This window comes from Salvelinus namaycush, chromosome 8, assembly GCF_016432855.1.
Source record: "Salvelinus namaycush isolate Seneca chromosome 8, SaNama_1.0, whole genome shotgun sequence".
NCBI classification, from domain to species: Eukaryota; Metazoa; Chordata; class Actinopteri; order Salmoniformes; family Salmonidae; genus Salvelinus; species Salvelinus namaycush.
This window is the reverse complement of record NC_052314.1, coordinates 18,289,999-18,307,017: the sequence shown is the minus strand read 5'-3', so window position 1 is coordinate 18,307,017 and position 17,019 is coordinate 18,289,999. Positions and strand designations below refer to the sequence as shown.

General features: G+C 47.2%; 1 protein-coding gene across 1 annotated transcript; it reads left to right on the top strand.

Moving 5' to 3' along the window:
* The first annotated feature begins 2,114 nt into the window (after window positions 1–2,114).
* Window positions 2,115–17,019, top strand: LOC120052470 (uncharacterized protein C1orf21 homolog). The gene is made up of 6 exons (XM_038999399.1): window positions 2,115–2,218; window positions 9,173–9,302; window positions 13,964–14,049; window positions 15,346–15,416; window positions 15,953–16,013; window positions 16,290–17,019. The coding sequence occupies exons 2-6, from the start codon at window positions 9,212–9,214 to the stop codon at window positions 16,335–16,337; spliced, it is 357 nt and encodes a 118-aa protein (XP_038855327.1). The 5' UTR covers window positions 2,115–2,218; window positions 9,173–9,211; the 3' UTR covers window positions 16,338–17,019.

The window sequence follows — 17,019 nt, the reverse complement described above, 5'->3', positions numbered from 1 at the left end:
GATGTGATTCCCCCTCTTTCTCCTGTAGTCCACAATCAGTTCCTTGGTCTTACTGACGTTGAGGGAGAGGTTGTTGTCCTGGTACCACATAATTTATTTTAAGAATGTGAAATGTCAGAATAATAGGAGAGAGAATGATTTATTTCATCACATTCCCAGTGGGTCAGAAGTTTACATACTCATTTTGTAGCATTGCCTTTTAAATTGTTATAACTTGGGTCAAATGTTTCGGGTAGCCTTCCACAAGCTTCCCACAATAAGTTGGGTGAATTTTGGCCCATTCCTTCTGACAGAGCTGGTATAACTGAGTCAGGTGTGTAGGGCTCCTTGCTCGCACACGCTTTTTCAGTTCTGCCCACAAATGTTCTATGGGATTGAGGTCAGAGCTTTGTGATGGCCACTCCAATACCTTGATTTTGTTGTCATAAAGCCCTTTTGGCACACCTTTGAAAGTATGCTTGGGGTCATTGTCCATTTGGAAGACCCATTTCCGACCAAGCTTTAACTTCCTGACTGATGTCTTGAGATGTTGCTTCAATATATCCATATAATTATCCAGCCTCATGATGCCATTTATTTTGTGAAGTGCACCAGTCCCTCCTGCAGCAAAGCAGCACCACAACATGATGCTGCCAGCCCTGTGCTTCACGGTTGGGATGGTGTTCTTCGGCTTGCAAGCCTCCCCCTTTTTCCTCCAAACATAACAATGGTCATTATGGCCAAACAGTTCTATTTTTGTTTCATCAGACCAGACATTTCTCCAAAAAGTATGATATTTGTCCCCATGTGTAGTTGCAAACCGTAGTCTGGCTTTTTTATGGCGGGTTTTGGAGCAGTGTCTTCTACCTTGCTGAGCGGCCTTTCAAGTTATGTCGATATAGGACTTGTTTTACTGTGGCTATAGATACTTTTGTACCTGTTTCCTCCAGCATCTTCACAAGGTCCTTTGCTGTTGTTCTGGGATTGATTTGCACTTTTCGCACCAATGTACGGTCATCTCTAAAAGACAGAACGCGTCTCCTTCCTGAGCGGTATGACGGCTGCGTGGTCCCATGGTGTTTATATTTGCGTACTATTGTTTGTACAGATGAACGTGGTACCTTCAGGCGTTTGGGAATTGCTCCCAAGGATGAATCAGACTTGTGGAGGTCTCCAATTCTATTTCTGAGGTCTTTCTTTTGATTTTCCCATGATGTCAAGCAAAGAGCACTGAGTTTGAAGGTAGGCCTTGGAATACATCCACAGGTACACCTCTAATTAACTCAGGCTAATTAACATCATTTATCAGAAGCTTCTAAAGCCATTACATCATTTTCTGGAATTTTCCAAGCTGTTTAAATGCACAGTCAACTTAGTGTATGTAAACTTCTGACCCACTGGAATTGTGATACTGTGAATTATAAGTGAAATAATCTGTAAACAATTGTTGGAAAAATTACTTGTGTCATGCATAAAGTAGATGTTCTAACCGACTTGCCAAAACTATAGTTTGTTAACAATAAATTTGTGGAGTGGTTGAAAAATGAGTTTTAATGACTCCAACCTAAGTGTATGTAAACTTCTGACTTCAACTGTATGTTATGTTTTTAATATTATACAATATTTATGAATCATTTCTGAGGCTCAATCTGCATGGATCATGCTGTGTAACCCTATTATCACATGTAATAGAATGTCTCTGTCTTTCTGCCAGTGAGGGGGGATAAAATCTCTTAGGGCTGCTCCTGTATTGAAATGGGGTTGAAATATTGTTGAACTATAACTCTCCATCCATGATCTTGGTCAATTTTGAGAAACAAATGTCATGCATTTTTTAAGCACTTTTAATTTGGACACAGTACTACGTAAACAAATTACATGTCAATCTGTCATTTCCTAGAAAAGTAGCCCCTCACATGCCACTGATTTCTTCTGTTGTAAAAGTAATGTTTTTTTTGTTGTTGCCACGAATAAATATTATTTTGAGTTCCAAAAAATATCTGCTATATTTTTATTGCCAACAAGTAACCCGGATATTTACATTACAGTAAAGTCCTCAGCAAGATGGCTGCATTACTGCGCGAAATCCTGGCATCCTGGTAAAATGACGCAAGCCAGAGTTTACGTTCAGTGTGGTGGTCATACGGTTCCCAGCCACTCCACAGCGTCAGCTCCCGCCCGACTGTCCGCGTGAAGCTCGGCGAATCTAAAGTGGACCGAGCGGAACCGGTTCAGTAAAGTAAGTATCTAGCTACATTAAAAATATACTCGCTATTAGTTTCAACACGTTATTAGCGGCGTATAATTTACATATTATGTATTTCTGTCGTAGTCTTCTGTTTTGTTGTTGTTTCCTGAGTCGGGCTGTGATTGCCCGGCGCTTTTCTTCCTGTGTCTTGGGTTCGGCTCTCGGACATGTCTGTGTTTACTACATGCGTCAGGAGTGGACTCAATGAGAAAATAGTGGAAATGGAGTAGTAGCGGTGTTTTGGTTACCGTTAAGCATACCGTTCGATCTCAATGCTTTTACCAAAATGTCATGTTTTTAATCCTCGAGGCTCTGCCCCCCTTGCCCCGTCGCTTTCTCTTTCTCTCCTCCCTCTCGTTTGTTAGGCCGTCTGTTTCTGGTCTAAAAGCAACAAAAACAGAGAGAACACCTGGGCTGGCATAAAGACAGACACGTTTGTGTAGAAACTATTCTAGTATGTGTATCTGTGTGTACACACGTAGAGCCGCTACTCTCTCCCTTTTCCTGCGGGAAACAATGCGCACAGTGTCTCTCTGCAGCGCAGCTGGATACAGCTGTGTGTTCAGAATAGCAGCAACTATGCTCGGACAGGCTAGACCTCGGTCGCCCGCTCTGCTGTCACTTGGTTCGATCTTAATTCACACACATTAACACACATGACTTGTATCGAGATCTTACGGTTCCTCTGAGAGACTGAAAGTTGACTCAATAGGGTGAATTGGGGGTTATTGTTCATGTCCACTTCTGTCTGTGGCTACATGACAGTGGCTATCATATCTCGTCCTCGAGACCGCTACAGCTCAATATTATCTGGCCACTGATTTGCTTGTATTGGGCAACGTAGGATACCTTTCAGTGTTTACGTTACATCAACATCTCCATAAGAATATAGTCTTCTGTTTAACAATAACATAACAGTAGTCTGTGCACCTGTTATACTGATTTGCTGGTCAATCGCCAGATTCAATCCCCTGCTGGTCCACTGCAATAGCTGGATCAATGCACATGCATAAATATGTATTTGAGTAATTGCTTAGCCACTATATCTGGCTAGTTGAACTCTTATACATTGGGTAATATACTCCTTGAACTCTGTTGTGGTTGGATGATCAGCCTGCCCTCTTCCCTTCTCCTCTATTCTACATTTCTGTCTGGCTTTATCTGTCTGCCTCCATCTGCCTGCCTCTCACCCCCCCTCCCTCTATCCTCCATAAATGCGATGTGTATTATTTGCAGCTCGCTTATAGCTTTAGATCCAGCGGTGAATTAAGACAGAGCACAGCTTGCTCTGAAGTTAGCGTCTCCCAGGTAGCGTGTGAAAGAGGGATCAATCTGTTATTATCCGTCCAGTCCTTGCTCATCTGCTCATCTCTCTGCCTCTCAATCTCTCCAGTTGTGCTCTCTCACTCCATGTTCTCACTGTCTCTGGCTCTCAGGTTGTGATTTTGGCCTGTATTTGGCAGAGGGGGAGTGCAACCCTAATTAAGATTGATATGATGCAATGTCAATGTGACATCACTCTGAGGAGGAGGCTGGGTTTCCATAGTTACTGGGAGGCGTGTGTGTGTGTGTGTGTGTGTGTGTGTGTGTGTGTGTGTGTGTCCTGACTGCTTGTGTGTTAGTACCTTTGCACATGCTGAGTGTGGTGGTCAGTCCCTGCACATTGGCATTGCTGATTGGCATTAGGTGTCAGGTGCAGTGTATAAAGCACAAGGCCAGCACAACCTGATCCCTCTAGGTACTGACTCACAAAGCTCACACATTGCAGGCTGCGTGATTCACATTGCTGTGTGTGTGTGTGTGTTTCTCTCCCCAACTCTGAGTCAGTGTGTACATAGTGTGTACTGTATACGGAGTCCAGTGGTACATATGGACAGACCCGGGTATATTACTTTGTTTTGGACAGAGGGACTTGGCACATATTGCTTGCTGCTGAAGCAGGAGACCAGCAGTGCAGAGAGTGGTGCTAGAGAGGCGTTGCATTGGGTTCCCAGAACAGCAGATGGGTGTTGCTCTGTTGAAGGCCAGATAACCTGGACCACACTCAAAGATATGGATCTCAGAGTACAACCAGATAAAAGAACACAGAACACAGCACTGTACAGTGAGAGGTGGAAAAAGTCTGTACTCGTTTGCAGTGCAAGGCAGTGAAAAGATCTTCTTGCCGAATGAATTATGACCTGGAATATGCTTGTTTGCACTCATGTTCCAACTCTGTTCCATTATTCAGGGTTTCTACTCTGCAAATTAGGTCCAATACAATACAAACCAACCCTGGTCAGTCACACACAGGAAAGTGCTTCACCAATTATCCTACTGCAGAGACGCAATTAGATCCTGATTTTTGAATATATCTGGTGCAGTGGTAATGATTGCTAATGAATATTCATGGCAATTCTGTATTTGTCTGCTAAGCAGAGAGAGAGAGATGGGGGAACAACAGGCGTGGTTGACCTGATCTCTGCTGTTTGTTGAGCTGGGAGGGCATGTCTGAGAGGGAGCAGGGAGTAGGTCTAGAGAAGGTGATAACATGGTGAATGAGTAAAGAAAGACACACAGAGATACTACTGTACCAGGACACTGATACAGTCTGACACACAGGCCAGGCCACTGTGATACGGCAATGAATAGGGTCAGGAGTGTTACCCTGAACATGTGACATGAGGAGGGGAAAAACCCTGGGTCCCTACTATAAAACTCCTGGCCATAATCCTAAACACTGCCCTGTCTGAACATATGTAGAATAGTTGAGGCTGAAGCAACTACCAATGCTGTATGGTTTTCTCTGTCGTTGTGGTTCTCCTAGTTTTCCCTTTTATGAACCTCTGTCTTAGGAAAATGTCCAAAGTTGTATTTCGTCTGACTCCCTGTGGCTATGGCTGAACACTAGGTTAAATTAATCTAAACTTTAAAGGGATACTTGGGGATTTTGGCAATGAGGCCCTTTATCTACTTCCCCAGAGTCCGTTGAAATCATGGATACCATTTTTATGTCTCTTGAGTCTAGTATGAAGGAAGTTAGAGGTAGTTTTGCGAGCCAATGCTAACTAGAGTTAGCACAATGACTGGAAGTCTATGGGTATCTGCTAACAATGGTATCCACGAGTTCATCTGACTCTGGGGAAGTAGATAAAGGGCATCATTGCCAAAATTCCGAAGTATCCCTTTAACTCAACATTCGGGTTCAATTACTCTTCTGATTAATTAAAGTAACAGTGGCCCTCTGAGCTCTACTCATTCACACTTCCCTCTCTGGCTCTTTCCTTCTTTCTTTCATTCCTTCTCTCTCCCTCTCTGTCTTGCCCTAAGCCACAGAGGAGAGACAGAACAGGAAATCTAGTGAGCCATGCAGACATCTAATTTCCAACTCAGTTGGCTTAATTGGCCTGACAAAAAACATAGTCCTGTCCTGGTGCCAACGTGTACGTAACAACATGTCTTGAATCTTCTCTCTCGTCTCACTCCCTCCCTGCCTGTCTGTATCTGCCTCACTCTGACTATCTCTATGCCTCAGTGTCTCTCTCTATCTGCCCATCTCATTGTCACATGACAGAGTTCTCCCAAACAGAGGAGCTGTTATTTGTACATCCTCCTCCTTCCCCCCCAGCCACTCGTGCCCACTACCATGGAGGGAGAGTGGAAAGAGGTACTCACAGCAGAACACAAGAGAGTGGAGACATGCACAAGGAACAGTAACACCACACTCAGAACAGGTCTTCCTTGTCGGAGTGTACAAGGCTACAAGCGCACGCGTGTGTGTGTGTTGGCACGGCTTGCCGGCTTGTCAGGCTGATGTAGTGTTTAAACTGGGACAAGGAAGAGAGAAGAGGTACAGGGGTTGCTGCTGGCTAGAGTAAATATTATGGTGCTTTGGCTGAGTGTCCTGTTATGTCAGAGAGAGACACAATGCAGGGTCTATCAGTCTCAGCCCTTGTCCAATTGCTGGCTCTGTCCCTGTCACTGTCATGGCTGACGATGGGTCTCAGAGACCTGGCCTTTGAACCCGACTGAGTCCCTGGAAGGCTCGGCTAGCCCTTCCTCTTTTTCTTCTTTCTCCTTCGCTCCCTCCTTCTCTCCTTCCCTTTCCAGGATAGGCGGGCCCACAGCCAGTTTTTCAGGCTCTGCGGTGGCTCAGATACACTGCTGTGCCAGAAGCTATTTGAGAAGGTTCACACTACTGAGCCTGTGTGTGTCTTAGAACGTAGTGGACACACTACGGAGCTTGTTTACGCATGTGTTTACGCAAGCACACTTGTGCATGTACACATCCCCTCAGTGTTATCTGAGTTCAACTACTCAGACCTGCAGGTTGTGTGTGTGTGTGTGTGTGTGTGTGTGTGTGTGTGTGTGTGTGTGTGTGTGTGTGTGTGTGTGTGTGTGTGTGTGTGTGTGTGTGTGTGTGTGTGTGTGTGTGTGTGTGTGTGTGTGTGTGTGTGTGTGGTAAAATGCTGAAACGTGGCTTGCAGCCTTTTGCTGATCCTTGAGTAAATAAGTATCTATGATGTAAGCAATCTAATAGTCTTTTCTTAGTGTACAGTAGCTGTAGACTTTTGGTATAATGTAGGGATAAGCCTAACGGCAGAATATTTAGATTGGGTTTGCAACTTGCATGTTTGTTTGTTAGTTAGGCATATCTCTGCCCATGCACCTTGGCATAGATTCTACAAGTGTCTGGAACTCTATTGGAGGGATGCAACACCATTCTTCCACGAGAAATACCTTAATTTGGTGTGTTGTTGATGGGAAAACGTTGTCTCAGGCACCACTCCAGTGTTAAGTGTTCAATTGGGTTGAGATCTGGTGACTGAGACACACACCCTTTAAACCCCATATGCTCCTTTGAGACCCCTCTTTCAAAGTCCCTGAGATCTCTTCTAGCCATGCTAGCCAAAATACTTTTTATACATGACCCTAAGCATGATGGGATGTTCATTGTTTAATGAACTCAGGAACCACACCTGTGTGGAAGCACCTGCTTTCAATATACTTAGTATCCCTCAATTACTCAAGTGTTTCCTTTATTTTGGCAGTTACCTGTAACAGTGTATTGATATCATCGGATGAGTGTGTGTGAGTGAGTGTTGGATCCGGCTGGTGTCAGGGTCTTAACTGGTAGCGTAAACTTGTCCCATTGACACACTTCCACATCTGTTCCTAGCTGACAGGCCTGCATTGTACACATGCCATCTGTGCTAACTCAACGCTCTCTGATTTAACACACAGCCCAAACACCATTAACACTGACCTGGCTAGGATTCTACACAGAAGACGGAGAGATTCTTAACTAGACATCCATTCATGCAACTGGAATTTTCACAGAATTATCCCGTATGATTCAGTCAGGAGGAGAGCTAGAGGTTCACTCACTCAAGGATCAGCAAGGCTGCAAGCCACGTTTCAGCATTTTACCCCTTACACACACACCATCTGCACTCTAAGAGATGTGTCCAGACAGACTCCATGGTCTGAGCCATAATTGAGTTGCTCCAGCTCTGACACGAACAGGCAGTCCACAGTGCCTAAGCAGCCTGGGCTGCAGGGGAAGGCCTCACCGTCAGGCCACAGATAACTCTGTCAGACACCGACCCATCCTCTGTAGTCAGGCAGTATTGGGCTGTTCTGGCCTGATCTGTCTGAGCTCCTGCCAATGAGATAGCTGTGTGTCTGTGTGCGTGCGTGCATAGCCAGCCCCCAGAAGAATCCCTTCACACTCGCTGTACCTTTAAGAAAGACCCGTGCAAGCTCACATCAGGAGATTCATGTTATTTAGCCAAGAAAGCTGTGAAAGACACACACATCAAAACTACACACACAAATTTCACAAACCACTTATACACACACGCAAACAGAACAGACACCACAGTGCACACACGCTCCCACTCTAAATTCAGTCTACACACAGACACACACTCCTCTCTGCACACCTGTTGCTTTGTGCAGCGGAAAGCCAGCTCATAGGGAGGCTGGGTCTGAAGTGGACACTGACCTCCTGTCAACTTCAAAGAGGAGAGGAAAATAGAGGAGGGAGGAGGAGTGTCGGCAGCCTGTTGATGCTCTGGAACATTTCTCTCTACTCTATCTATTTTCTGCCCTCTCATTGTTCTTTCTCTTTTACTCTATCTCTCCTTCAACCTGTTTCTTCCTCTCTCTGTCTCAGCGACAGGGCTCAGGGCCTCTATTATTGGACTGCCAGTGGCTTGTTCTGAAGTGTGGGTGGACTCTGATGCTGCCTTGTTCTGAGGTGTGGGTGGACTCTGATGCTGCCTTGTTCTGAGGTGTGGGTGGACTCTGATGCTGCCTTGTTCTGAGGTGTGGGTGGACTCTGATGCTGCCTTGTTCTGAGGTGTGGGTGGACTCTGATGCTGCCTTGTTCTGAGGTGTGGGTGGTGTCTGATGCTGCCTTGTTCTGAGGTGTGGGTGGTGTCTGATGCTGCCTTGTTCTGAGGTGTGGGTAGTGTCTGATGCTGCCTTGTTCTGAGGTGTGGGTGGTGTCTGATGCTACCTTTTTTCTGAGGTGTGGGTGGTGTCTGATGCTGCCTTGTTCTGAGGTGTGGGTGGTGTCTGATGCTGCCTTGTTCTGAGGTGTGGGTAGTGTCTGATGCTGCCTTGCTGTGTCTGTTATAATCTACTGCGGGTGTAACACTGACAGTCTGCCTGTGACAGTGTTTTCCTTTGTGACTGTGACAACAATACTGTGTGTGACTGACAGTCTGTGCTTGTGACAGTGTATTGCCTGTGACACTGTGTGCGTGACTGACACTCCTGCTCCACAATGACAGGCTCAGAGGCTGCGATATTGTTGGTTTGTCCCAGTCGTCACTAAAATACAATGCCTGTGTTAACCAATGTAGTTATCTCTCTATAGCTTCTATGGACTTTAACCATATCTCTCTCTCTCTCCCCTCACCTCCCTCTCCCTCCCTCTACCTCTCTTTTTATCTCCAGGTGAGAGTGCCATGAGGAGAGGAGCCAGAGAGTGAGGCGATGGGCTGCACCTCGGCTAAGCAGGTGTCGGCCGTGCCCAGCGATGAGGAAGGCCGGGGCAAGGCCTACAGCAACGGAGACCTCTTCTCCGGTTAGTACACACTATACACACTCCTATATTCTCCCTCTATTCTAACCCTGGCTACTTTCAACTGTAAAACATCCTTCCCACCTGAAGGCTTTTCTATGGAAATATAGTGAAGTGCTATAGGATATTCTTCCTGTCTACTCCACACACACTGGCCCACTGGCTATGTTACCTATTATACCTCTCCTCTAATCTCACTCTATATCCAGTCTCTAGTCTACAAGTACATTATAATTAGCTATACATTTTATTAATCAATGCCAAGTTGCCAACCCGGCTGAGGAGAATAGGGAATATTTGTATCATGTTTTCCATTCTATTCCTCCTACCCTGTGTGAATACTACTTAGCTATCCTAGAGGCTACTGCACTGAGTGGTTTTGGTGTTGTGTGTCCTCTTAGTACTTCATGTTTTAGAGCTTGGACATGGAGAGAGGGTTGAGAAAGTGTATCTAGTTAACAGCATCAATTATAGCTGCCTGCTGGACAGGCTGAGAGAGAGAGAGGATGAGGGATTAGCGACAGATTTAAGAATTAGGAGCAGCACGCTGGAATAACCACACAGGAAATGGCAGATGACTAGCCACAGGAGGCCTCGTTCTGTTCTCCCTCTGCTGCCTCTCACTCTTCCTCCCTCCGTCTCTCTCTCTCTTTCTCTTTATCCCTCTCTCACCGGCTGTCAGACCCATGCCGTCATGAGTCTGGCCTTATTTGTGCACCTCCCACTCTCTCTCTCGCTCTCTGTCCCTCTGTCTGTCTCGCCTTCTGACCTTCTCTGACCCTCCCACTCTCCCTCCCTCCCTCCCTCCCTCCCTGGAGGGGGAGAGGGAATGTCCCGTGAGAGAGGAGGATGACGTGGGTTAAAGATTCAAGCTTTTCCCCCTCCCTTTTTCATCTCTTCCTCCCTTTCCCTTCCAAGGCCTCACTTTCTTGCCTTCCTTTCTCTCTCTCTGTATTAGACCATCTCTCCTTCCTTTTCACATCCATCCCCAGCCACTGCGACGTCTCTCTCCCTTCCACTCCCATCCCTTTTCCCCCTCCCTCTCATCACAGCATTCGGTCACGGCCTTGTGTCCTCCACCCCCCCCCCACCCCCCCACCCCTCATCTGCTAGACTGCAGCCTGCCTCCCACTATAAGATGGTGGTAGACGTTAAATGGGGCTGGGCTCTCTCTGCAGCACTAGTGGGCAGGGCATGGAGGGCGCTGGATAGATGATTCTATGAACTGTCTGTTTGACGTTGATGATCACAGAGAGGGAGGAAGAGAACTGTTGACCTGGATACTGTCTGTGGATTACAGCCGACCACCCAGCCACAGCACGTTGATTCTCTCCGCCGCTCGTTTCTTTTTCTCTCCCACGTCCTTCTGCTCATCATCCCTTCTTCCCAGTTCAGCTCATTGGGCTCCTATTGATAGAACAGGGGGCTTAGTGTGTCTGGTAAAATGAGCAACACTCATATCAATCACAGTGATCTGATCCAACAGATTGTGTGCCAGTCAAAATGTGTCATTGTTTGAGCGCCTGGTGTGTGTGTGTGTGTCGCAGTTAGGAGTGTTGAGGTGACGGCAGTCTCCTGCTTATGCTCCTTTACTCCCTCGCACAATAACAGGAAAGGCTGAGCTCCCTTACTCAAACACCAGGGGAAGAGACAGAAAATAGCAACACTTTCTGATTGCAGCCTGTTTGAAGTTGGTTTATAATCAGAGTAGTAGCGTGTGTGTCTGCTACAACGGAGTGTGTTACCTTGTTTGTTGTAGCACGTCTCTTGTTGCAGTTTTGCGATTTGATTTGTACTTGGCCAGACTGTTGTGAGTGGGTGTATTGGTTGTATTGTAGTGTAAATATAGTCGCTATGTTGCTATTGTTGTATAGACATTCAGAACTCCAACGGAAATATGAGGCCTCACTACACTATGTATTTCAGAACTTATCTAACTGACTTTAGATTACATGTGAATAAAAAACAATCTTTAGACTTGAGCTGTAATGTAATATGAGACTAATAATCTTTCCTGCTATGAGATTAAATGAAGCCCCTGCTACGAAAATAGTGGCATAGTCCTAGTGAGTCGGTGGACCAGGCCAGGCAGGCTGAGGGCAGGGCAGTGATAATGACTTCTGGTCTGACATTAGTATATTGTTATTTCACCTACCCAGGCAGGGTGGGGCAGTGGCAATGTAAATGTCATATCTGCTGAGGCCTTTGGAGACAGTCAGGGCTGGAAGGGAGCCAGGCAGGAGGCTCTGACTGACAGACTGCAGGAAGGGGAGAATGGCACAGATTGCCCTGGCCACTCCACTCAGCCTGACAGTGCATGGAGTGCCCTCAAATGGACACACACTCATGCTCAAATTGACTCAGACACACACACACACACTACTTTCAACTGACCGAGAGCGAGGATTTTCACAGAGATCTCCTAAAGGTCGACACAGGGTCCCGGCTCCTAATGATAAAGATGTCCACATCAGAGAGACTTTTTTTCCTCAAAAGAATCTGTCTCTAAAATGTCCTTTGCCCCGAAATCATCATGATGAAGCAAGCAGCCCTGTCGCCACAGTGGAAATGAGAATCTCTTTTTCACCCCATCATCTGTCATTCAGTGCCAATGGAGACACACACTCACTGATGCACATCCTCTCCAATATGGCCAAATGTATCCTGGTCCCAGATCTGTATGTGCTTTAGCCAACTGACTGTCATTATTATTGTCATGCCATACAAGCACATACCTGTACATATCTGGAACCAGGCTATGACAGATAGATCCATTTTTGTAGCCATGAAATATTGTCATTTTTCTTTTTCCTTTTATAGGCTCATCTTCAGTGTGTTTATGTGCCTTTGATGTCTGCTCAGTGTTAGTAGTTTTTCTCCTCTGTTACCTGTCTCTGTTACTAAGCCACAGTGACTGATGGTTGGCTTAATTCAATGTGTGTTGCTTTAGGTGTGTGTGTGTGTGTGTGTGTGTCGGCGTGTGCAGACAGGCTGCTTTGCCATGACATGTTTGCATTCTCCAGGCAGGCAGCTGTAGAGAACATCCCTCTCTCTCTATCTCTCCTCCCCCTCTCTGTGGCAGGCCTTGCAAACTATCACAGATTACAAAGGGAAACCCAGCCGCGATCTGCCCAGTGACGCGAGCCTACCAGACGAGCTAAATGCCTTATATGCTCGCCTCGAGGCAAGCGACACTGAACCATGCATGAGAGCACCAGCTGTTCCGGGCGACTGTGTGATCACGCTCTCCGTAACCGATGTGAGTAAGACCTTTAAACAGGTTAACATTGTGGTATGCCTGATCATCGACAACGATGAGACGGCCTATTGGGAGGAGGTCAGAGACCTGGCAGTTGTGATGCCAGGACAACAGCCTCTCCCTCAATGTTAGAAAAACAAAGAAGCTGATTGTGGACTACAGGAAACGGAGGGCCGAGCACGCCCCCATTGACGTTGCTGAAGTTGAGCGGGTCGAGTGCTTCAAGTTCCTCGGTGTTCACATCAATAAGGATTTATCATGGTCCAAACACACGAACACAGTCGTGAAGAAGGCATGACAACAACTCTTCCCCCTCAGGAGGTTAAAAAGATTCGCTATGGCTGCATCAGGATGCTTGGCATGCGACTGCAAGGCGCTACAGAGGGTAGGGCGTACGACCCAGTACATCACTGGGGCCAAGCTCTCTGCCATCCAGGACCTCTATACCAGGCGGTGTCAGAGAAAGGCCATAAAAATTGTTGGACTCCAGCCACCCAAGTCATAGACTGTTCTCTCTGCTACTTCACGGAAAGTGGTACCGATGCACCAAGTCTGGAACCAACTGGACCCTGACAAGCTTCTACCCCCAAGACCCACTAAATAGTTAGTCCGGTTAGTCTATTGACCCTTTTTGCACTAACTTTTTTGGGGTGCAAAAAAGGAGGAAGAGAGTGAGTAGGACAGTGAGAGGAAGAGAGCGAGTCGGACAGTGGGAGGAAGAGAGTGAGTCGGACAGTGGGAGGAAGAGAGTGAGTCGGACAGTGGGAGGAAGAGAGTGAGTCGGACAGTGGGAGGAAGAGAGTGAGTCGGACAGTGGGAGGAAGAGAGTGAGTCGGACAGTGGGAGGAAGAGAGTGAGTCGGACAGTGGGAGGAAGAGAGTGAGTCGGACAGTGGGAGGAAGAGAGTGAGTCGGACAGTGGGAGGAAGAGAGTGAGTCGGACAGGAAGAGAGTGAGTAGGAGAGTGGGAGGAAGAGGAGTGGGAGGAAGAGGAGTGAGTAGGAGAGTGGGAGGAAGAGGAGTGAGTAGGACAGTGAGAGGAAGAGGAGTAGAACAGTATACTGGCTGCAGATGATACATTTCAGATAGACTGACTGCACATGTTAGGTGCCTTCCCTCCCTCCTACTGTCTCACTATCAGTCTGGTATGAGTATTTCAGAGAAAGGGTGAAATACACAGAATGGAGCAGATAAGACAGTGTGCGTTTTATTAGCGGTGTGTGTAAGTGTTGGTGGGGGAGTGCTGCTTTGTCAGAAAAACCTAGGCAGCTACTCAGAAAATAAAGTTACCTGTTATGTCCACTGTTGGGTGGGGTTCTCTCTCTGTGTATCTTTTCAGTGCCACTGATTTGCAGGAGTAGCTCTTTATTTGTCTAACTGTACTCTGTTTTTCTCTCTCCATACAGACGAGTACAAGATGAAGGGAGTGGAGGAGGTGAAGTACATGCGTGGCGAGGAGGACCGGGTGAACGCACGTAACCAGGAGAACCTGGTGAGAGAGGAGCCACGCACACACACACACACACACACACACACACACACACACACACACACACACACACACACACACACACACACACACACACACACACACACACACACACACACATGTACGCCTCTCGGACTGTCCATCAACATGCAACAAACAGTTCTCTTTGACAGTCCATCAACACATACAAACAGACAGTGTTTGTGCTCAATGCACACCTCCACATAAGCCCCCCCCCCCCCCACACACACACACACACACACACACAGATGCACACACAGAGATGCACACGCTACACAAATGCAAACACACACACAGCCGTGGTGCCTCCCGAGCAGGTAGAGACAGCGTGTTGGCGTGTATGGAATGTGGGAGTTTCGTAAGGTTGTTTTGACCCCTTCCTTCATGGTCCAATATCTATGATTTAGTCTTTCCTACAAATGCTGTAAAATAACCAGAAAAGTGCACACCCTTTTGGATGAGGTAACAATTGAAGGAAAAGAAAGGAATCAAAACTCCAAAGAGAAATGAAAGTCCTACCCTACTGTTGATTGTCATTGCATTGTCTCTTTATTCCACCAATTGTTGTGACTGTGCTGCCGTCGTCATAGTGGCATTAGTTTCCTCATATGCCACAGTTGGCTTAAAACATGCAGCAGAACAAATAACCTCATTTTCAGACGTGACCTTTAAAACATTTTGACAGATTAACAAAAAGTACTCACAGGGAACTGTTTCTCACAGACGCAGATTTAATCCTGCAGAGTCAAAGTGCACACACACACACACACACACAGATTTACGTGTGATGCTGCATATCCATGAAATGCCTGTAGTTAGCATGCACAGTAGCAGAGAGATCTACACCCTGAGAGGACAGCTCATAGTTTAAAACATTCTAAGCCCTTGGCATGTCCTGTTCCTCCAGAGCACAGCCAGCACCTCTAATGATCCAGCCCAGTGAGGTCTTTCCCCTGGTCAGTCCCCCTGGCCTACCAGTCTCCTAGCTTCCCTGCCAGCATGTACAGGGCCTAACTCTACATGACTCAGTCACAGGCAGCGTCTCTCTTCCCAGCTCCAAGGCAGCAGGGGTAGGCAGCCTCTCTATCCCCAGCCTTAGGGCCCCAGCTGGGCCAGGCTATTCTTCCTTAGGGCCCACGCTGGCAGGGGGCAGGTAGCTATTCTCTCCCCAGCCTCTAACCTACTACATGGGTTCCCGAGGCTCTCTCTGTGTAGTCTCAGGGGGGGTAGGAACTGTGAGCTGATGTGTGTGTGTGTGTGTGTGTGTGTGTTTTTTAGGAGAAAAGCTCTGTACAGTACAGGGGCAAACAGCAGAAAGAAGGCTCTGGAGCCAACGCCAACAGGACAAAGTGAGTCATAATGTGTGTGTGTGTGATAACTGTATGCGTGCACACGTTATCACCTAGTCATCGTGTTACTTAACAATCACTGCAGTGGTTTTATACAGCATGTATTCATAAATGCTATCAAGCAGTGTGATTTATTATCATTGTAGTGTTGCTGGTAGCTGAGTGGTTAGTGTCTCTTGTTTCCAGACGTGTAATGAGGCTCTATTTCCTGTTTGGTGACATTGTGTGTGGACATATTGGGTGCTGTATCAGTATTTAGTTTGTCTTTAGATTATAGACTCCTGGGTGAGCTCTCTATAAAATGATTATTCAAATTCCTCCACAATCACAAAGGCTCTCACCGAAGCAGGGGTTTAGAACTGTGTGTGTTTGTGTGTGTCTCCCCTGTGTGGGGGGTGTTATGGAAAATTCTTGTGGTGTGTTTGTTGCCTCCTGTTTCCTCCCCCTCTAACTTCCTTTTTCTTTCTTTCTCTCGCTCTTTCTCGTTCTCACTCTCTCTCTCTCGCTCGTTCTCACTCTCTCCCTTTCCTTCACAGCATCCACACGTCAGAGAGCCAGCAGGAGTTCTTCAGGATGCTGGATGAGAAGATTGAGAAGGTGGGGGGAAGGGGAGGGACTGGGCAGCAGGGCCTGAACATTTAAAGAGACAGTCTCCTGTGGGATTGGGGGCTGCTATAGGCTGGATCTGACATACTTCAAATACTTCAACTTGAGCTACATCCAGATTGGGCCTTTAAAAGACACTACATTATTCCTATCCACTTCACCCCTGTCTTATCTCTCCTCTCCATCTCTCCTACGGTGATGCTATCTGTCCTCCCTCTATCATCTCTCTTCTCTTGGTCTCATCTCTCATCTGTGGTGTGTCCACAGGGACAGGACTACTGTTCGGAGGAGGAAGAGGCGGAGGACGGGACATAGCACACAGGCCCCCGACTCAACCCCCTACAGAGAGCCTCCCAGAGTGTGTATGGGTGCATGTAAGAGAATCCGTGTGTGTTTGTGTGTGTATGTTTGACTGCCTTGTGATTCTGTATGTGTTGGTGTGAGCTTGTGTTTTTTTTGTGTGTGTGTGTGTGTGTGTGAGAGAGAGAGAGAGAGAGAATGCTATCCTCAAAGACTGTTGCCTCCCTCTTGGCCCTCGTCACATTGGGTCCCTTAGTGGATTGCTGGAGGGAGAGACGAAATGTGGACTCACTACAGCCAGGCCAGTGTTCCTGCTCCCCTGCTCCCCTGCAGGACTATGGAGAGATACTACCCCACCCCTCTACCGCAACTACCACCCCAGTGAACTGTACTGTGGTCCCTGGTCCAACTCTGTGTATACCACCCCCTCATGACTCGTCGTCGGCATCATAGTCTCGGGAGACAATAGATTTCTTGTGCCTGGGTGTTAGGTCATAGCGCAGTGTCTGCTGTGGCTGTGAAGTCCAATCTGTCTGGGAGACACCCTCCTGGTTTCCACCCTCCATGGCTCTTGCTGTTGTGCTTCTCCTGCGAGGAGCAGAGATATGGATGGAGATAGAGGGGGGGGGGGGCACTTCCATAACCCCCACCAGCCCTCGTCACAGAACTGAGGCTCGCTGCTGGAGTGAGCCGGAGG